The 20,791-nt window shown below is 44.9% G+C and overlaps 4 protein-coding genes across 4 annotated transcripts; 2 read left to right on the top strand and 2 right to left on the bottom strand.

Moving 5' to 3' along the window:
• The first annotated feature begins 528 nt into the window (after positions 1 to 528).
• On the top strand, positions 529 to 2,530 carry rps2 (ribosomal protein S2). Its single transcript, XM_079177177.1, has 6 exons — positions 529 to 557; positions 857 to 1,018; positions 1,110 to 1,199; positions 1,515 to 1,622; positions 1,711 to 2,044; positions 2,311 to 2,530. Exons 2-6 carry the CDS (start codon positions 860 to 862, stop codon positions 2,484 to 2,486), a joined length of 867 nt encoding a protein of 288 aa, XP_079033303.1. The 5' UTR covers positions 529 to 557; positions 857 to 859; the 3' UTR covers positions 2,487 to 2,530.
• Positions 2,531 to 3,186: 656 nt separating this feature from the next.
• On the bottom strand, positions 3,187 to 4,979 carry ndufb10 (NADH:ubiquinone oxidoreductase subunit B10). The gene is made up of 4 exons (XM_079178227.1): positions 4,759 to 4,979; positions 4,297 to 4,435; positions 3,613 to 3,752; positions 3,187 to 3,333 (listed from the first exon to the last, which is right to left on the bottom strand). Exons 1-4 carry the CDS (start codon positions 4,904 to 4,906, stop codon positions 3,245 to 3,247), a joined length of 516 nt encoding a protein of 171 aa, XP_079034353.1. The 5' UTR covers positions 4,907 to 4,979; the 3' UTR covers positions 3,187 to 3,244.
• A 666-nt stretch (positions 4,980 to 5,645) lies between these two features.
• Positions 5,646 to 9,451, top strand: LOC306709812 (large ribosomal subunit protein uL3-like; the record flags this gene model as incomplete). Its single annotated transcript, XM_079178100.1, is given in 11 exon segments — positions 5,646 to 5,662; positions 5,664 to 5,709; positions 6,305 to 6,497; positions 6,823 to 6,991; positions 7,097 to 7,232; positions 7,797 to 7,983; positions 8,085 to 8,245; positions 8,406 to 8,507; positions 8,811 to 8,906; positions 9,080 to 9,199; positions 9,333 to 9,451. Coding segments are annotated over 11 exon segments (1,287 nt in total). The 3' UTR covers positions 9,393 to 9,451.
• Positions 9,452 to 9,587: 136 nt separating this feature from the next.
• On the bottom strand, positions 9,588 to 16,884 carry LOC306709811 (testis-expressed protein 2-like; the record flags this gene model as incomplete). Its single annotated transcript, XM_079178099.1, has 11 exons — positions 9,588 to 10,186; positions 10,343 to 10,463; positions 10,557 to 10,766; positions 11,345 to 11,482; positions 11,591 to 11,723; positions 12,227 to 12,326; positions 13,041 to 13,241; positions 13,751 to 13,938; positions 14,110 to 14,389; positions 14,789 to 14,989; positions 15,706 to 16,884. The coding sequence occupies 11 exons, from the start codon at positions 16,882 to 16,884 to the stop codon at positions 10,040 to 10,042; spliced, it is 2,898 nt and encodes a 965-aa protein (XP_079034225.1). The 3' UTR covers positions 9,588 to 10,039.
• Between the last annotated feature and the right edge of the window lie 3,907 nt (positions 16,885 to 20,791).

The raw sequence follows: 20,791 nt of genomic DNA, 5'->3' as shown, positions 1-20,791 counted from the left end.
TGTAGAGTTTTTGAAGAGTCTTTGTTGACATGTGATGCATCTCTCCAACAATATTTTTTTAATGAGGTATGGTCAGGTTTTATTTTTCAACAATTTTACTGAATAATGCAAACCAAGGGACTATATCAATTAGCATAAGCATGTGACTGCATACAGAATAAATACATAAAAGCATAACAAAATATACAATGTTGGCCTATCAGGGACAAAGCAGAATTGAATAATGTCCTTAAACTGTTTTTATGTTGTTTATGTTATGAGTCTTTTACTGTGAGGAAGCATATCTGATAATGGCGGATTTATTATTATTTATTATTTTATTTTAAATGTATCTCAGGAACCTCTTGTCTTCTTTTGTGTGCTTTTGCTTCAAAGAACGAACAATATAACATAAAGTCGATATAACTCCTATCATTATAGAATTGGTCAGCTCTGAATCAACGGCCGCTAGGAGCAGCAGTGAGCATATTTTGTGAAAGAGGTAATATCGCGATAACGTCTTTCATATAAAACCTGACGAGACTTCATCTCGGTCTTCTTCCTGTTATAACAATCACGTAAGTTGAACGCAGAAGAATCCTTCCCGACCGAAATCGTGCTTTATCTCACACATCCTTCTGCTAAACACAATCATCGAAGCTAATAAATGACATTTGAATATGTTCCTTCTAAACACTGCTAGTATTTACGAGGAGAACGTGTCAGAGATTGAGAAATTCTTAATATTATTGAACGAACGATCTCAACGTTGAACATGGCGGCGATGCTCTGGCTAGCTGGACGCTTGCTAACTTGCGCGCTCTCTTGCTTTTAAGAGGGTATACGAAATACTAAAGTATCTTTTTCTGTTCTGCAGCAAATGGCGGACGACGCCGGTGGTAGAGGAGGGTTTCGTGGAGGTTTTGGGGACCGTGGCGGTTTCGGGGACCGTGGTCGCGGTGGCGGCCGGGGCCGTGGACGCGGTAGAGGCCGCGGCAGGGGCCGCGGGGCCCGCGGCGGCAAGTCCGAGGACAAGGAAGTAAGATGAACGCTCACTAACGTCTGAATGAAACAATATAATTCACAACACCACGAACTGTTGTTCACTGAGATGCTCTGTCTTTTGCCAGTGGGTGCCAGTCACCAAGCTGGGCCGCCTGGTGAAGGACCTGAAGATCAAATCCCTGGAGGAGATCTACCTTTACTCTCTGCCCATCAAGGTAAGCAGTGAGAGGGTGGATTCAGTGACAGACTGCTAACGTTTAGATGGATGTGTTCTTGACGCTAACCGGATAGCAAGGGTGTTCTGTAGGTCTATTGCATTCAAAGTGCATTACTGATCTTGAAAGGATGCTTGCTTAAAGTTGTTGCCAAATACATTGTGTGTCGTTTGTGCCATAATTACATTATGAAAAGTATTTATGCATATCATGCCGTTGTATTTCAATAAGGCGCATGTAACACCTAATGTCGGATGTGGCATCCTGATGCATCATTAAACCTGTTTTTTTTTTTTTTTTTACTTTTTCCTGCAGGAGTCTGAGATCATCGACTTCTTCCTGGGTTCAGGTCTGAAGGACGAGGTGCTCAAGATTATGCCCGTCCAGAAGCAGACCCGTGCTGGTCAGCGCACCAGGTTCAAGGTGAGTCATTAAATCTTGTGGAGACGGTCTTATTCTATTGGTGGTGTTATCCCTTTCCAAATGTGACATTGTTGGCTTTTGTTTACAGGCCTTTGTCGCAATTGGCGACTACAATGGTCACGTGGGTCTGGGGGTGAAGTGCTCCAAAGAGGTGGCTACGGCCATCCGTGGTGCCATCATCCTGGCCAAGCTGTCCATTGTCCCCGTCAGGAGAGGTTATTGGGGTAACAAGATCGGCAAGCCCCACACCGTGCCCTGCAAGGTGACCGGCCGCTGCGGCTCTGTCCTGGTGCGTCTCATCCCTGCACCCCGTGGTACCGGCATCGTGTCCGCCCCCGTGCCCAAGAAGCTGCTCACGATGGCCGGTATCGACGATTGCTACACCTCGGCCAGGGGCTGCACCGCCACCCTCGGCAATTTCGGTAAGTCTTCCGATGGTTTTGTGTCTTTATCTGTGGTGCTGTGTTTTCTCCTCGCTCTGCCCAGCTTCACCCATGCAGTGGTGTAGTTGTCGTTATCAGGAGAGAAAGAAATGAGTATTGTAATGCACGGCAGAGAGACTGTTTTAGTGATCTCCTCTGTTCCCCTTTTCAGTGCTCAACATTGTTACCAAAAATACTGCAGCTGTATTATGCGTGGAGCTCCATCTTGAGCATCTCCTCATTGTTTCTTTTCATTTCCTCATCAGCCAAGGCCACCTTCGATGCCATCTCCAAGACTTACAGCTACCTGACCCCTGACCTGTGGAAGGAGACTGTCTTTACAAAGTCTCCCTACCAGGAGTTCACTGACCATCTGGCCAAGACTCACACCAGGGTGTCTGTGCAGAGAGGTGGACAGGTCGACCCAGTCCCCACTGCCTAAAGTTTTTGTACAGGGAATCGTTGAATAAACGTTCTGAAACAAAATGCAATGTTTGTTTTACTTGTGCTGAACTCATGACAAAACAGGGGTGAGACAAAAGTACTTTTTTACCATGGACACTATTAGGTAGGGTTGGACGTGTACAGGAATGTTTAACTGCATTATGTAATATCACAATATTAGTGTTATGATGGAAGAAATTGCCAATGTTGTAGTAAAACAGACGGGTGTTTCTGGCAAATTAAATTCCTAAGAAGTAATTTGGATTTAAAAGTCCATAGTCTTAACAAGCCTGCCTCTATCGTCATTGGTCTAATGCATCATAGAAATTAATGTGTGATCCATTTTAGAATTTAATTTGTGTAGCCCAAAATCACAAATTTGCCTCAAGGCTTTACAATCTGTACACGAGACATCCTCAGTCCCAGGACTCTTGCATCGGAACAGGAAGAAACCTTTAACTGGGAGAAAAGAGGAAGAAGCCTTAGGGAGCGCAATAGAGGGATCCCTCTCGCAGCATGGACAGAAGTGCAAACTGTTACTGAAAGCTACTCGTGCTCAATAGTATCTGGTAGGTTTAAAACAAGAAGGTAACTTTAAAGTAAAGTTCCTGCATCAACTTCCAGTGAATTATAACTAATAATCATGCGCACAGATGGCTAGCTGTGCTGCACTTTGTGAATAATGGAGAGACACTTGATTATCACATAAAGTTTATTATACAATTATTACATGGGACAGATAGTAGGGAACTGTTCTTAAGCAGTCTGGGCCTGAGCAGCGATCATCCGTTCTTTTTGCTTCATCAGACATTTCCTTCCGCTGGCGTACGCTCCCAGGTCTCCATCTGGAAAGAGGTTAGGGATTTAAAACGTGGTAGCCAAAGTTAAGTGACAAAAAAAAGACATGCCAATGTCAAAAATAACTTCATAATTATTTTTTTTGTCCAATAAATACAAAAACTGAAAATTCAGATTTCTGCCAATTGTTTCAGCACGTATGTACAATAATGCATTATGGGTAAATCAGCCCTTGAACTATGACAGCATTTGACATTGGTTTCCTGATTGCTTCCACTGTCTTTCTACACCACACACGTCCAGGCTCCGAACTGCACAATACTTACAGCGGGACTGGAAGTTGTGGGTCGACTCGGTGAACTGCTGTATTTCATTGGCACAGTTCTGCTGGTAGCTGGATCCTTCTCTCTGCTGGCAGGCCCTCATACGCTCCTGGACCACCTTCACAATCTCCTGGTCCACTTTGCTGTGGGGTGAAGACATCAACACACGGTGACACTTTGATAGAGGCACCCTGACCACTACAGCAACCTTACATGTGCATGAATTCAGTATCAAGTCCTTGTAATAAGATACATTTTTTTAAGCCCACCATTGTCTCATAATGAAAGAACTATTAAAAAGGCCAAAAATCTGTGGGCTGCCCAACATTACACCTATAGTGTATGTGATTGTTGAGCATCTCATTTCAAAGCCATGGGCATTAATACGCTTCTATTACAGCCTCCACTCTAATGCATCCAGTTCATCCCAGGTGTGTTGGATGGGGTCTAGGTGAGACCTCTGCATATGGATCGGTCTCAATATTATGAATGCATACAGAAGGATTCCACAGAACGGGGCCTCACGATTAGGTTAAGCTGCCATGATCTAAATGTATATCTGTGCTGTAGTTTTAACCAAAGATAAGTGGATTTGCCACTTTGTACAGTTGGTAATAAAGCCTGTTTTTAATGACCTAGGTGTTGGGTACACAAATGTCCATCTGGATGATTTAACCCTTTACTCACTAGTCTCTCCTCCACTGCATCTCAGCCTCGTAGTAGCAGAGGTAATCTCCCTGCTGGCACTCAGTCAGGTCAGGAACACGGCGGAACTTCTGGTGGAAGTAGACCGGCTTGTTTTTAGACCGAATACTGTCAATAGCATCTAGATGAGAGAGAGAAAACATAATTATATAAACATAGTCATAGTTAAACCTAACGGCAGACAAGGCCGTGTGGGTTTAACTGTGATACGAGTCTGTGAATGAAGCTAGCTAGCATAACACCCAGGTTAGCTTAAGGTGCATACATAGCTAGCTAACGCTGTCCATTATTGACACAAATCACAGCCTTGTAGTTTACTTGGTGGGATATTTTGCAAGCATACAACAATGATAGCAGCGATATTAAGTAGAAATATCCCAACAATATGTCTCCCCAAAGCCGTGTTATCCTGTGAGCACAGTTAGCTCTGTTAGCTTCGGTTACCTCTAAATGTGGTGACAGGCAGGTCCACGGAGTAATAGAAGAGTTTAGACAGAATCACGGCCGGGTTTGGCAGTGCTGTCTGTTTGTCCACAGCCGGAGTCTGCCGGGGAGGCTCCGGGTATGCTCCTTTATCATAGTCTGTCGGCATTTTGCCTAAAAACGACCAGGACCAAAGAAATCCTACAATTCGACCTCGGCAATTCTCCTTTCGAGGTGGCGCATGCGCAGAAGACGCAACATAATGGCGAAATAGAGGTCAACAAATGTAAAACCGCAATGTTTTCTAGATACGTTTTACTCGGATTATTCCAAAAAGCATTATTCTTTACGAATATTATAGCAAACGAGGAACTCAGCACAAGTTAATTTACAGCATTTTTAAGACATAAAGGTCATAGGGTAAAGGTGACAGGTGGAGCTGTTGTACCATGGAAATGCAGCAGGTGGTGGTGCATGGCTGACTATAAACCTTCTTAAATACACTCAACTAGTACACACTCACCAGAGAAGTTCTGGAAAGTAAAATGTTGAGATATTAACACAAAGAAGAGTGTAATTATTTAGCAACATGTGACAGCCAAGCCAGGAGTCTCAACAACCGATTTATTGCTTTTTAAAGAAACTGTATCCGTCCTAAAGCAGACCAGGTGGACGTTGGCCTTGTGAGAATGCAAAACTTTCTTCTTCATTTCTCTCTCCTTTCATGGTCATGTGGTTCCTGTCCACTTGGCCTCCTCACCACCTAAAACCACAGAGATTACCCTCTTCCCTCCTCCCAACTTCTCATGTCAGAACTTGGCAGAGATCGCCTTGTTTGAAAGCGAATACATCTCCTCAGCTGGGCCAAACCCCAAATTAGAGCCCTTACACTCCGTATCGTCTTATGTATGACCCTTACATCAGCAGGTCCCTTTCTCTTTCTATTCCTCGACCGGACAGTGCGCGGACATGGTTAGTGCTCCTCATAATTCTTGGCTCTTTTTTTACTGTAAAGGCTACATTGATTTACAGTTTTATTGTCTACATGTGTGCATGTGTGTGTGGTTTATCACTTTGTGTGGCCATCTGGGTTTATGAGAGAAGATGAGGCATATTGAAATGTAATCTTGTAATGGCTGCCTTTGAGGAGACCACGTGGAATACTGAAATGGTGACTTTCTTTGTTTGTGGCATCCCATTGTTTGAGTTTTGTTTATTGTTCGGCCTTTGCTGGATTTCTGAATCACATTCAGTGTGACATATGTAGAAAGAACAAACACATGGCCTGACACATTGAGATTAAGGGACTTGACTCTATTACAGTATATTCCTTTGAGGTACTGTTTCATTTTATTTATTAACGTTTGGAGGCACTTAATATAGGATTTTAATATCTGAAGAATTTTGGGAAATTGGGACTACAGGCAAGCATGAATGTGTCTCTTCTTAATCTACAACTGTAGTTCTTGTGTTATTATTTAAAAAATCATTGCAGTATATTCGGGTTACATTTCAATAATGTTTCACATTATTAAAGAATGACTCTATGTGACTTATGCCTTTACAGTCTCATCGCAAATTCCATGCACCCCGCCATGGACACATGGGGTTCCTGCCCCACAAGCGTAGCAAGAAGCATAGGGGCAAGGTGCGCACGTGGCCCAAAGACGACCCCAGCCACCCCGTCCACCTCACAGCCTTCCTGGGATACAAAGCCGGGATGACCCACACGCTGAGGGATGTGCACCGCACTGGCCTCAGTATGTGGACTTACTGCAACATGGATGCATGGGAGGATTTAGAAAAAAAACATTATCTTTGAGTGATGTTCGCTGTTTGTTTGAGAGGATAATGGGCTGATAAGATCAGGTGTTGCATGGAACACTACAGTGTTCTTTACATCTTTAATACAGTATAGCTTCTGGAAGCATGAAACATTATTACATTGTTACAGGATGTAATCAGTGGGTTATATACTGTTTATACATGTATCAACTGTTAAAATGCTATGCTCGATTGAGCTTTACTGAATACTGACAGTTAAAATATCCCGGCAGATTAATATATACCATGTTTCTCCCACAGAGCAATCAAAGCGAGAGCAAGTGGAGGCGGTTACCATCATTGAGACTCCTCCAGTCATTGTGGTGGGGGTAGTGGGATACATTGAGACTATCCGTGGCTTGCGTTCCCTCAAAACCATCTTTGCGGAGCATCTCAGTGACGAGTGCAAGCGCAGATTTTATAAAAACTGGTGTGTGATTACACATTGTTCCCTTGTGTGTGTGCATTGAGCAGTTATTGCCTTGCTGACACCATTGTTTTTTTCTTTATTTACTGGGCTTTTTTTGTATTTCAGGTACAAAAGCAAGAAGAAGGCCTTCACCAAGTACAGTAAGAAGTGGCAGGATGAGACAGGAAAGAAACAGCTGGACAAGGATTTCGCTCGGATGAAGAAATACTGTTCAGTAATCAGGGTTATTGTTCATTCTCAGGTAGGCCAGCCAGTTTACACCTAAATTCAAAGCACAATCCAGTTTTAGAGACACACTGTCCCATCCCATGTCAGTCAGACTCCACTGGTCTAATGATTGGATGCTATTCACCTATTGGCTGCTACTGAATCCACCCATGCAAAAGGGCAGAGGTGCCAGAGTTGTCCACCCGACCACGTGCAATGACAAGAAAAGTTGCCACATCCCAAATCCCCCGTGCTGCTAAGAGCCAACTCTGACTACGACACATTGAGGGGAGCGCTGGAGGGTGCCGTTTCAAATAGCAGTTTAAAAATAATTCTCTGGGCAGAACCTGGCTGCTCACCCAGGCTTTACCGAAAGCTGCTGGGATCTTTGTCTGTGCAGGTTTCAGCTTCAGAAGTGAGAATAAGATCAGAATGTGCCCTTGAATATCAGGGCTGTGGTAATCGCCCTGAAAACGACTTTGAACATGATCCTGTGCTAAATAATAAATCTAATAATAAAAAGACTTTCTTATTAGAAAAGCTTTTTCTAGATTGTAGGACTCCTTTCAGTTGCAGTTACGTGCTTCTCCATTTCCAGGTGCGATTGCTGGCCGTAAAGCAGAAAAAGGCCCACATCACGGAGGTGCAGCTGAACGGGGGAAGCATCGCGGACAAGGTGGACTGGGCTAAGGAGCACCTGGAGCAAGCTGTGCCTGTCTCCGCCGTCTTCTACCAGGATGAGATGATTGACATCATTGGAGTCACCAAGGGTCATGGCTTTAAAGGTCAGCAACATGCTGTGACTATTTGTGCCGGTCCAATGGCTTGTAAGATAAACGCACTAAGTAATATATATATATTTATTTCTGGCTCTTTGTGCTGATAGGTGTGACAAGCCGCTGGGGCACAAAGAAGCTTCCCAGGAAGACTCACAAGGGTCTGAGGAAGGTGGCCTGTATTGGAGCCTGGCATCCGTCCCGAGTGTCGTACACTATAGCTCGTGCAGGCCAGAAGGGCTATCACCACCGGACTGAGATCAACAAGAAGGTTAGCTCACTGATAATTTCACCCATAAGACTTCATCTTCATCTGTTCTTTTGTAAATAAGCTTTTGTTGGATAATTATAAGCAACATTATTGTGAGTATATATTTCGGTTTACCATATGTTGTCATGCTTGAGCTCCTCATTTCCTCATGTGTCCTCAGATCTACCGTATTGGTAAGGCAGTGCACATCCAGGACGGAAAGGTGATCCGGAACAATGCCTCCACTAGCTACGACACCAGCCAGAAGGCCATCACGCCCATGGTACTCTCATATCTCAAGACTATAATATGCACTAAAAAGGGCTTTCTAAGATCCTGTATCTATGATATAATAACCACACCTGCACATCACACTGCAGCTCTGCACATAGCTTTATAAAGCATCATGATGTATCATTGCTGGTATGATAATATTTGATAAGTTCTATTAATTTTGCATGAAAGGTGTTATGGACAACATGGTGCTCTCATTTAGTGCATATCCTATTAGGGCTTCATAGAAAATGATAGCAAATTTCTTCCTGAACGCCCCTCATTTACTCTCCATTCTTTTGTATTCCTGTAGGGAGGCTTCCCTCACTATGGTGAAGTGAATAATGACTTTGTCATGGTGAAGGGCTGCGTGGTCGGGTGTAAGAAACGCATCCTCACCCTCAGAAAGGTACAGTGTGATCAAGAAAGTCAACTTTTAGATCTCACAGGCAGCTTGCAGTAGAAGTACACAGTTGTAGCATCTAATTTACTCTCACAGTTAAACGCAAGATTCCTAGTGCATTATTGCAGGACATGTACCGCGTGTGTACATCTTTGTGTGTCTGCCCTCCCTCCCCCCAGTCTTTGGTCGTGCACACGTCTCGCAAGTCCAAGGAGACCATCGAGCTCAAGTTCATCGACACCACATCAAAATTCGGCCACGGCCGCTTCCAGACTGCCTATGAGAAGAAGGCATTCATGGTGAGCTTGTGAAAAGCATGGTGAAAAGTTTGATGCACACACAAATGTGATTAACAGGAAATTCTGCAGGGTAACATAATCACAGCGGACTCCTTCTTCACTGCTTTAACACCGTCCTCTGCTTTACCTGCAGGGTCCGCTGAAGATGGATGTCCTGAAAAAAGCGACGGAGCCTCAGGCCGAGGAGGCCTGAAAGAAATTCTCAATTTTCATACAGTAATAAAACCCAGAAACACAAAAGTTTCAAATACACTGTGTGTGATCGTGTCATGTAAATTAACGTTGGTGTTGCATAATTGATGTGTATTTGTTTTAACTGGATTCATTATACATTTAAATTGAACAATTACCATAGATTTAACAGGTTTTTATTCGCTGATAATCCATGAGCTTATTTACATTGTTCAAAAACAACATGCACCATGGAAGCTTGATCATCATTATCATCTCCATGTTTTTCATCAGTGGATTAGAAAATGATTGAATGGATAGTTTGTTAATTCAACATTCTTTACCAGTGGTCATCTACAGCACCTTGTTTTGACGTGCATCCGGTATTTACATCTTTTATCAGTGTTGGCATCAAATAAATAAAAAAGTGCTCTAACTGGTATACAGTTCAATCATCTTCACAGTAAAGGGCACTTTAGCACCATTCTCACAGTCCCGAGGTCGCTGCCCCTGCTCAGCAGCATTCATCCTGCACTGGTTACAACCAACACGCGCAGGATAAACAGCTGCAGCAGCCTCGGAATCCATTAGAGTCATGGCAATAGCTGCACAGTGGCATTTTTTTTTTTTTTACATCGACATAATCTCATCTGTGGCCTCAAAGGGGCACTACTCTGACAGGTAGTCCTGGGACTCCATGGAGGACTGGTGGGATGAGGAATGGATTGAGGACTGGTGGGATGCAGGTGAGTTTTCCAGGCCGGATGTCATCAGGGGCAGATACAGATCATCCATATTGGGCATCACAAGCACTTTCTGTTGAGGGGCAAAGGACAACCAAAACCATATTTAATAATTAGTGCAATATGTTTTTAATGATATGGGAAATGGTACTTCTCATACTCCTGTACTGTCACAAAGTAAGTCTTTTAATATTTTTCTGCACATCGACAGATTCACTGATGGACTGACCTGGAACTCACACTGCAGCTTTCTCTCGATCCACTCAGTGACATGAGTGAGGGTGACCTCCCTCTCCCCGAGCGTGGGTCGCACATGAAGGTCTAACTTGGGAGGCACCCGGAAACTGTACCTGAGAGGGGAGAATGAGAGAAAACGACTGTGTGAGAAAGAAAGAAAGAAACCTTTGAATTCATGGCATGAAATGATGTTGTAAAGTCAGTACCATATCCTGTCAGTAGGGGGAGGTGGGATGTTGATGGCCAGAGTGCCAGAGAGCTCCAGGACCTCAACGCTGAGCATCAGAGGCATGTTAGACACCTCAGCTATCTTCTTCCTGATGTACTCGTTCTCGGTGGCTTTCTGGAAGTACTTGGACTTCGCTATCTTGTCCACAAATCTCAAGATCTTCCTACTTGTGCTGCTACCAGTGTGCCTGGATGAAGGATTAGGACAAGGGCACAAATGCAGTGTAAGGCTGTGAATTAGAAAACTGCTAGGATTGGGACATTGAAATTAGTGGTGCCACATCATACGGAAATCACCTTATTTACAACAATTTCTTGGCTTGTAAATTACTATTCATGTCAACATGCAAGTGTTTGTTACAACTGTGAAGTTTTATTTTACAATATATTCAAATAGGCAATATGTAAGTTATGTTTTGTGTTTTTTGTCATTCCTGCCTTTGAAGACCTGAAAAATGTCCCGCACAGGTGGACTTAATGACCTTAACGATGCAGCACTGCAATTATGGCAATGCAGTGCTGCATCGTTAAGGTCATTAAGTCCACCTGTGCCTTTTCGCATCTATTAGCATCTATATTGGATCACCAATAAAAGATTGAATGAAAACATTATTGGTTACACCTGTGTTTGAAAAAGTGGCATTTTTTTTACCCTTTTAACACCTGCACATCCCTAAATAGGATGCGACTGCAAGTGCAGCATGCTTACAGTGGTGCGGACTGTGACCTATAATCCATGGTGTATTTCATCTGTGTGATAGTTTACCCTTCAGCTGCTACCACTGTGCTCTTCTCCCCTAGAGACGCCTGCGGCTCAAAGGGGGGGGCTTCCTCTTCATCAGACGAGCCTGCGCTGGACGACTCTTCGTCACTATCGGCCAGTACACACAGCCGGGGCTTGGAGCTGAAAAACACACCAGTGGTACCTGTTAATGCAAACCACTGAGCTGAGGAGACCGATTCCTCCTCGAGCGTCATCTATCGAGGAATATGAAACGGAGATGGGCCTCACCCCACTTGCTGGGTCTCTAGAACGCTGTGAGCCTCGTCCTCTCCATCTTTACCCAGTTTACACAGGTTCATCTTAGTCTCCAGGGTCATCTGAAGGCAGCCTGTGTACACCACCTCCAGCTCCAGCCACAGGCCTTTGAGATAAAAAAAACAGGTAGCAGGTAAGATCAGATCTCTTAACAAGCGTCGCGTCTAGATCTGGCCTGGCACAGTGTTGTTGCAGAAGGGACATTAGATCAACAGAGGATAGCTCGGGCATGTTTGTTACTTGAGATTAGTCAAGGCCAACGGGATTGCTAATCTCAATGGAAGGCTTTTAGGGTTAGTGCGATAAACTAATAAAACAAATGTGATCATGGCCTGAGCTGACTGCAGGTTTGTGTCTGAGAGAGGAAATCCAGGTAGAGACTGTTGGGTTGACTTTATTGGTTGACTCCTCCACATACCAAGTGCAGAAAAGAAAAAGGCAAGGCTAGAGAGTTTACAGCCACGCTAGTGGGTTCGTGGGGCTTTACTTAGGCACAGCGATGCTTTATGCCACACCTCTAAAACGGCTAACAATCAAAAAAGCAAGTTTGTGTATGAATGTGTTCTTATCCAATGCAACACGTATGAGTGTAAGTACACACAACTGTACCTCTGCGGTCAAGTGTTGGTGTGGATGTGCTGAGGACTTGAGGTAGACAAGTGCCCATGTCCAGATCTGCCAGCGTCAGCTCATTCATGAAGTATGGCAACTTGTAATGAGACAAACAACACTTTCAGTTAGTAGACATGCTGCGTTCGTGTCAGACATAAAAAATCAAAAAAACCTTATGAAATCAGAGTAAAGCAAATAGAGAGGCTCCACAGAGGAAGATAATTACTTCAAACTAATGAGCGAGCAGTGGGAAATCTGCAGTGGTGTGTGTGTGTGTCTGAAGGAGACAGGAGCAATATAGTAAAAGGATGGTGTGTGTCAAAGACGAGAGCAGGAAATGAGAAATGAGATGCTGCAGTGCCATCCCTGCTCCACTACTCACTCCCACCTCCCACCTTTGCAACCAGAGGGAGTGCATTATCAGCAGACACACACACACACACACACACACACACACACACACACACACACACACACACACACTCACACACACAGAAAAGAGAGCTGCGGCTTTGTAGATGTGCCTAACGTCACATCTTTTGAGCTCGGGCACAAACCAGCGCTATTGGTCAGGCTGTATCATCGAGTGACCCACTTTGCAGAGCTCTGACCTGTAGTACACTCACTGTTGCCTGGCCACGTCATTAGTCAACATGACACTGATGATGCTGCTGCTGCTGATGGTGTGAATATGAAGATGAATGTGCGTATAATAAAAAAACGACGAGCATCAGCTGAACCCAGCATTTTGTACACCAAGGACTTCTGACTAACCTTGAAAAACAAAATCGCCGTCCTCATCCACTCTCACCTTGATTTTGCTGAGTTTCTTCTGGATCTTGTGCGCCACCTGATCGGTCCAGTACTTCTCCCGCAGGAAGTCCCAGAAGATCCGTCCCACCAGGGAGTTCACCCAGGTGGGCTGGCCCTCTGCCGAGTGTCCCTCTGCCACTGAACCTGTGCTGGGCTCATCTCCTGCTTGACCTCCAGATCCATGCTCTTCATTGTGTGTCTGCAGTGAAAGCATTTTTCAGAGGGTACCGAGATGCACGGTACAATTTCTCGCCATTTCTATGCTAATCCATCCTCAAGCCCCATTTACACCGACCCTTTTCCTCCTCTAAATACCAGCACAGACTGTCTCTATGTGGGGTGCCAATCCCGACCAACCCAAACCAGGATTAGCAGCTCTGCACTCTGTTCCAATTAATCTCCTTCCAGCCAGGTGACACCTGATATTTCTGCACATTGACATTTGGTCTAGTCAGCAGGGATGTGTTTGGCTGAGCCAGCATCCTACACAAGGCTGGTTTAAGCGCAGAGCAGAACAGAGGAACAGTAGCCGATATTGACCTGCTGTGATCAATGGGAGGTATGTAGAGTATTAGCATGACAAGCAGAGGGTCAGTAGAGGCTGTAAATGAAACCTACGGAGAGCTTACATGCCTTCACAACATCCAGCACTGTGATGCTATATCTGATACTACGGCTTACAAATACATAAATGTGTTGCTCATTGACCTTCTTGTGGGCTGTGGGGCTTCCCTTGTCACTATGGCAGGGGCTGGGGGTGGGATTGCAGCTCGGCGTTCCACACAGTTGAGTCATGTAGATGCTGTACTCCAATAGCGTTCTTGTTTTCAGAGCTCCCGGCAAATCATGCAGCTCCTCTGGGCCTTCTCTGGCAGCGTCTCCAGCACATGGTGTTTCTGAGTGACAGAGAGGGCGAGTGGGCGGAATGAGCCGGTGAATTGAACGCCAGGACTCAACAGAAACAGTACAATTCTGCATGTTCATCAATCTGTCCTGAACGTGATTCAACAACGACTGCGTAAGTGTTTAAAACAAGGAAGTGATGTCGCTCCCAACCACCATCTTACCTGCACTCTCCTCCCTGCTCACGCTGCTCTGGGCTCCAGCCCGGGAGGCAGACAGGAAGTGCTGGAACCAGTCCTCCTTCTCTCTTCCCGTGCGGCCAAACAGGTACAAGGTGACAGGAAGCTGGTGGTCCGGGACCGTGTGTCTCTCTGCCCTTTCTTCCTCCTCCTTCCCTTCGACCACGCTCTCCTCCCCGACCTCCCCCTCAGCCAAAGTAACGCAGACGGGGTACTTCTTGTTCCAGATCCTCTTGCGAGCCAAACCGGGCGGCAACAGAGACACCTGGGATGAAAAGTAGCAGAAAGAAATGATAAAGGACAAGTGTAATTTTCTTCTTATTACGAAAATTATTTCTGAAAGCCAGAAATGATGTTGATAGTTTGTCATTGCCAAAGAGCTCCCCACATTGATTAGATTGCGTGTTAGCTTTATTCTACCGCCCTATTGGAAGCTACTGTAGCCTGCTTCAATGTGCTACTGGGACAGCAGCCGGGTCAAGTTTATTCAGAGCATCATCACTTCGGTTGTAATCCTTCTGGTCTTTCACCTCCGTGTTGAATGACAATGTGGGTGCAGAGAGATGAGAGTTCAGGCGAGAGGTCACCTTCTCTTTTACTCCCCTCTGAGGAACGTGAGGGCCCAGAAATTAGAATATTGTATATATATATATAACGTACTGACCTTACAGTTAGCCAGCGTGTAAGTACGTGAACGCAGAAACACGGCCTCGTGGGACGTCTCGTCGAACGCTGCCCACCGGGGGATGTTGTTACGTGGGTATGCCAGGCACAGCTGGCTGCCCTCCAGGGTGACGTAGACGGAGTGTGTGATGGAGGGGTGGAAGGTCTCAGGGTCGTAGCTGTGTGTCTCATTCATCCAGCCCTGGAAGAAAATGATGAGGGTGTTTACCCCAAACACAGTCACAAATCACCTTTTTCCTTTCAGAATTGATATTAAGAGCAGGCTACATTGAGATGTGTTTAACTGAAGATGTGTTTATATACGTGTATATATATCAAAAGAATATGTAAATCTTGCAAAAACTCTACTAAGGCGAATGTAATTCACAGCGAGTGGTGCAATCTGCGACAATACAGCTCAGCAGGAGGGGAAACATGAGACATCTGTCTCATTTAACACTGTGGACGAGTCTTTGAAATAGCCTGCTGCTAGTAACTCCTCTGTCCTCGTAATATTTACCTTATATGAACCTGCTAACTCTGCATTTAGCGAGGCGGCCAGCCCCACTCTCTCAGCAGAGCTGTCAAGAAGTGCTTTGAGAAAGCTATTATGAAAATAGCGTGCCCCTTAGATGCCGAACCTGCGGTGCCTGAGGACAGTTTTCTATAAAGTAATTACCTAAAAACTAATCCATATAAGCACCACTGACAGCTCACATGGCTGCTGTTGCTCAGAGCTTAGAGCTTGAAGCTCATTTCCATGTAGCCAAATCAGGAAACCAGAAAGAGGCTTCTTGCTCTGCGCTACAGTCACATGTGTAACACACTCAAAAGAAACAGGGAAGTTTGGATAAAAGTAGACACAGATGAAATGTCACCGTGTCACTGTCATGTTTACGCCTCTCTTTGTTGTGTTACCTCTAGGATTTCTGGATCTGTGAGCTCTCCATCCGGTGGCTCCATGTTCAGGGTTCTGGATCTGCTCAAACCCTTGTTGCTTCTGGCAGACGAGTGTCGCGGAGCAAACATGAACACAACCACCAGGCCCAACATGAAGCCACATGCAACCCCCACGGACAGACCCGTCACATAGGAGGGCAGGGGCAACACAAAGAAACCATAAGCCAGAAGACCCACAGGGAAGAGCCAGTGAAGAGGCAGCGATGAGCCTGGCACTGTGACTCTAGACTGGGCGTAAGTTCTATGATGTGTCCCCTTGGATCCATTCTGGAGCTCCACCACCTGAATCACATCTCCATAAGTGCAGATTTCTAAATGGCTGTCACTGCTGTGGTGTTCTGGGGAGACGGAGGATTTTGTTAAGGAGCTCTTTTGGAGTCTTCTCAGAGACGTGTCACACACACCTCTGGGCTCACTTTCAGCTCTCTTTCGGCACTTGAGGTCTGCATCTTCACTGCCACCGTCTCTTCCACAGCTGCCTTGGGAGGACGGTGAGTCTCCGGCACCAGAAGCCCTCCCCTGCTTTGGGCTGCCGGAGCTCTCGTCCCCCATGATCTTACTCAGCATGCTCAGCGGATCCTGCATGGCCTCAGAGAACTTCCTCCGCGTGTCCTCCAGCTCAGCAATCAGCGAGCTGCCCCGGGGCTCAGCAGGAGGCGACACCCAGTCATCATTCTCGTTCAGCCCATCTGCTACAGACCTGGCCTCTGGGATTTTTGGATGGGTTAGCTGCTTCCAGGGGTGCAAATGCAGCTTGGAGTCTGATTTGGAGAGGTTGACCTCTGGCTCGACCCGGCGGGAAATCTCGGTGCTCAGGGACTTGACCAGGCTGAGCAGAGGTCTGCCTCGCAGGGAGCTGCTCTCCCTCGGCTCCAGGTCTGTCGAGGAAGATTTGACAAGGTTGGTGGTGACAAGCAGGTCTGCCGATGATGCCGATAGATCCGCTAAAGAGCCTGGGGATGAGGGGGAGTGAGGCAGAAAGGGAGGCTGGGAGCGGTGACTTAGGCTCAGGTCCAAATCCATCCCCAGGCTGAGGTCAGGCTGGCTGTCCATTTTGCGTTGTTTGTCTCTGCTGAAGGCCACGGTGGGACCTTCATCGTGGCCGTCCAGGTTGAAGATGAGCTTGCTCTCTTCCATGCTGGCCCTCAATCAGGAGCTACTGGGAGGATGTGGTCGACCAAACGGAGTCCCTGAAGGCATGGCGCATGGTGCTAGCACTGGGAGTCTTTAACTGCATGTAGACATGTAACAACCTCCTTTGGTAGCTTATAGTTCATGTTGAATGCTGGATATGTGGTGAGAAAGAAGAACAAATATGGTGGTTAATTCAGCAACTAAATTACTTTTTAAAGGACAGCGCATTTTACATTCCTATTTCCGCCCTCTCCATTTTTTTTCTAATTTTCTCTCAACCTTTGACTCTAATCTCCCTCGTCCTTTCTCCTTTGTCCTTTTTATTGTTCCTACTAGGGTAAGGATGGAGGAGTGCTTTGTTTCTGGAATCATCCACAAGGAGTCATTAGCACAAAGACTTTAATCCCACAGTTAGAGATAATCCCAAATTAGATGCAGTGATCATCCTTGTTTGTGCCTAATTGACACATTTGTCCATTTGTCCTATCCGAGGAGCAGTACAATGATCTTTTCTCTCATGATGCAAGACGTTGAAGACTGTTTTCTTATTTACATCCTCGGACAAGATTCTTTCAGATGGTTCATGGATTCGAAACAGCAACTCTACAATCACAAGATAACGTCTCTGAGCTCATGGCTGACGTGTGATTTAAATAAAACAACAGGAGACAACAACATCATCTGGGACAGCATCTGCTCGATGAAAGTGAACACATCTGATGCAGAGGCAAACAAACCGACGCACCCCTCAAGATGAATAAATGTATTTTTGTAACTGATATTTACACCCCGGACTCTCTCACAGAGTCCAGTTGTCGTAACTAAGATAACAAATAATCTGTTACGACTCCGAGTAAGAGCTCAGTTTCAGTTATTATTAGGAAGGCTTAAGCTTCAGCATGTCATGACTATAACTGGGAACACGAGCTTCCTTTTTTTCAACCCCACCCTAGCTGCTGTCCATTAGGCCTTCGAAATTATAACAATTAGACTCTGCCTTGGGGAAATCACAGTTTATGGATCTATAACAAGCCCTTCATAGCTTGTGTCTATTTGACAGCGACTGTCATGTGTTATGGCAGAGCCAAAACCCACACTCAACAGCTACGCTATGATCCACACAGAGAGTGGTTTAACTGTAATCCTCCATACTTTGACGACAGCACTTGGGACATGAATTGAATCTGATGAATGGGTAATCAGTGTGTCTTTTCAATTCCAGATAAATTTGCCTGCCCCGCCCTGATCACTTTCACCTGTCCCTCATTAGTCCTACATTCACTCCACCTGCTGCTTACCTGTGCGCTCAGTCACTATTTATACAACCTCAGTTCCTTAATGTTCTTTGTTGGTTTGTATTCATTGCTGTTTGGAGTTGTGTTACCTGGTATACCAGCCTACCCTTTTGTTATAATTGTAATAGTCATTGAACTGCACCCGTCTGCATTTGAGTCCTTCCCCTGCTCTCCAACTGAGACAAATTCATGCACTTATTCGTCCCTAAGAAGCTATTAAGTGGACTCTTGTGACAATTTTCTCGTTCTACTTTTGTGTCCCTGTGCTATTAAGTGAGGTCATGTTTAATCTTCTTGTTCAGAGCAAACGCTGCAGCCAGATCCTTGCATAACGAGGGTGATCGTGCAGACACAAACTCATATTTCTTGACCTTTTAGAGTGCACATTTTTACATAACCACAGAAGGAGAAAATGCAACAGTAGTAAGACACTTCAGCGATTCGCCATTGCCATGTATTGTAGATTCTAGCCCTGACCTTGATGAAAGGCTGCAGATTATAATCTGTTACCATCTTTAACTTTCTCATTGGATCCCATCTTATCTGTTCCCTTCTCTGCACACTTGTTTATGTGGAGCAATGTTACATTTTCAGCACCAACCTGATGCGCTCTTTATGAAATCTAATTAACCAAAAGTGCTGCTCTGCCAGCGCCTAAGCTGCTCCAGACAGTCCTGCATTACCCTAATCAATTTCTGCTTCGGAGTTAATTTGGATCAGTTGTTGCTGACAGGGAGAGGAAAACCCGTTGCTGCTCTGTGGAGTACGGAGTCAGCAGGGATTTGGCAGCTTTCCAGTCAGGACTGTGGATGAATCTCTGCAGGAAGGAAGAAAAAACATCCGAGGACCGAAGTCTGGAACCACCGTTTTTGGTTTGTCCCTTAAGAGAGGAAAGTGGAGCAGATTTAGCTATTTCATTTTCTAAAGGAAAATGTATTGATTGTAGTTTAATGTTAATGACTGAAAGGCATTTTAAAATGGTCCGATGCCCCTAATTGAGGTCAGAGGGCGAAGTCTTAATCTGGTCTAAATGAAATGTACTTAATTAACATTTTCCAGAAGAAAGGTCACATAGAGATTTTAATGAGTGTTTCTGTTATTAGTTTACTGATTATTTTCTCTATCAATATATTAATTGTTGATGAAAGGTAAAAGAATTGTGAGAGGATGTCTATCACAATTTGATCAAAGTGGATGTCTTTAAATGTCTTGTTTTGTTCAACCCAAGAATAAAAACCCAAAGAAATTCAGTTTTCAATTATATACAAAGAAAAGCAGCAAACTCTCACTTTTGAAAAGCAGGGATCAAAGAATATTTGGTATGTTTGCTTAAAAACGATTGATGGTTTATCAAAAAGAATTGCTGAATCATTTTCTGTCAATCAACAAACCAACTAATCAACTCAACGTCTGAATAGAGAAGCCCCAAGTGATTGAGGGCAACTCAGTGTGGAGGAAAAAGTTAATGAAGTTCAATGGAGTCTGACATTTTTTTAAAACAAGGTAATGCTATCAGGAAGTTTTAATAACTGCAGGAATTAGAGGCAAAATAATAAGGGAACGGTAGTGAGCCTCATGGGCTGTCCTAAAACATGCAAACTACTGACACATGGCAAAGCGATATCAGGTTGTTCGAGAGTATCAATGAGTCGACAGTATAGTGGATTATTCTAAATGGATTAAAAGGAAGAAATGACGTGACCATCAGAAAATCCCGCTTTGATCCCTGACGTCTGCATGGGATTGAATCGCATCACTCTGTCCTCTTCTTGGCCTTTCTATTCTAGTCACACCAGGACAATTGGATCCAATTAAAGCTATACGTTGTTTTCTTTCTGTGAGGAACTTCATGAAAACCCAGTTGGAGTGATGTGTGAGTAAACGAGACGAGACATGTCTTTGCAGTCTGGCAACACACACGCTGTCAAACGGCTTAACGCTTTCCTCAAACTACCACTTGACCCTGACGACTGGCACATTTGGCACAGGACTCTGTGTTTGTCTGGGTATCACATGGTCAGTGTTAGCACAGCTGTACTTCATCTCATTAAGACATCATTCAGACAGTATCTCCGGGGCTAAAAAGGTTCATGGACAATGCCAGCCAAACCATCACTCAGACAGTCAGATGAGTCCCGTTTGTCCCGTTTTAAACTTTCCAACAGATGCGGAACGCCGTCATCCGTCTGTACTCTTTCTGTCCTCACCTGTAGAAAATGTCGCAAGTGTTTCTATTTCAGATTTAAAGGCAGCTATTCTACAGCACCGATGACAGAAGCATGCGTGTGCTGCTACCGGTAAAAACCAAAACAGAGCTTCTTACCTGAATGTGGCATGTTTGCTCTCGTGATATCAGTGGCAGGGGTTTGTTGCTTCAAGTGCAGGCTGCAGTGCTCAGTGTGTATGCTGCAGAGCGCGGGGACGCGCACCATGCACCGGCAACAAATATACTCACTCAACTTTACGAGGATTGTAGCCAATCTTCGTTGCACAAAAAACGTCACAACTACGTAGAAGATTTTTTTTAAATCTAAACACACAGCTTGTAAAATACTCGCGTCAGCGCCGTTTCACATCGCTTCTTCCCTTTCCGCTTCAGGAGGAGTCAACCCAAC

The sequence above is a fragment of the Pholis gunnellus genome (genome assembly GCF_910591455.1).
Source record: "Pholis gunnellus genome assembly, chromosome: 17".
Taxonomy (NCBI): Eukaryota; Metazoa; Chordata; class Actinopteri; order Perciformes; family Pholidae; genus Pholis; species Pholis gunnellus.
The sequence above is the reverse complement of the archived record's forward strand: the minus strand, read 5'-3'. Positions and strand labels throughout refer to the sequence as shown.

Bases quoted from the DNA above. Each gene is read 5' to 3' on its own strand.
- rps2 (XM_079177177.1), top strand. From the start codon at position 860: ATGGCGGACGACGCCGGTGGTAGAGGAGGGTTTCGTGGAGGTTTTGGG. The intron at 1,200-1,514 runs GTAAGCAGTGAG...TTTTTCCTGCAG, and splicing joins TTTACTCTCTGCCCATCAAG to GAGTCTGAGATCATCGACTT. The intron at 2,045-2,310 runs GTAAGTCTTCCG...TTTCCTCATCAG, and splicing joins CGCCACCCTCGGCAATTTCG to CCAAGGCCACCTTCGATGCC.
- ndufb10 (XM_079178227.1), bottom strand. From the start codon at position 4,906: ATGCCGACAGACTATGATAAAGGAGCATACCCGGAGCCTCCCCGGCAG. The intron at 3,753-4,296 runs GTGAGTAAAGGG...TTCACCCCACAG, and splicing joins ATGCAGTGGAGGAGAGACTA to CAAAGTGGACCAGGAGATTG. The intron at 3,334-3,612 runs GTAAGTATTGTG...ACCTCTTTCCAG, and splicing joins CCACAACTTCCAGTCCCGCT to ATGGAGACCTGGGAGCGTAC.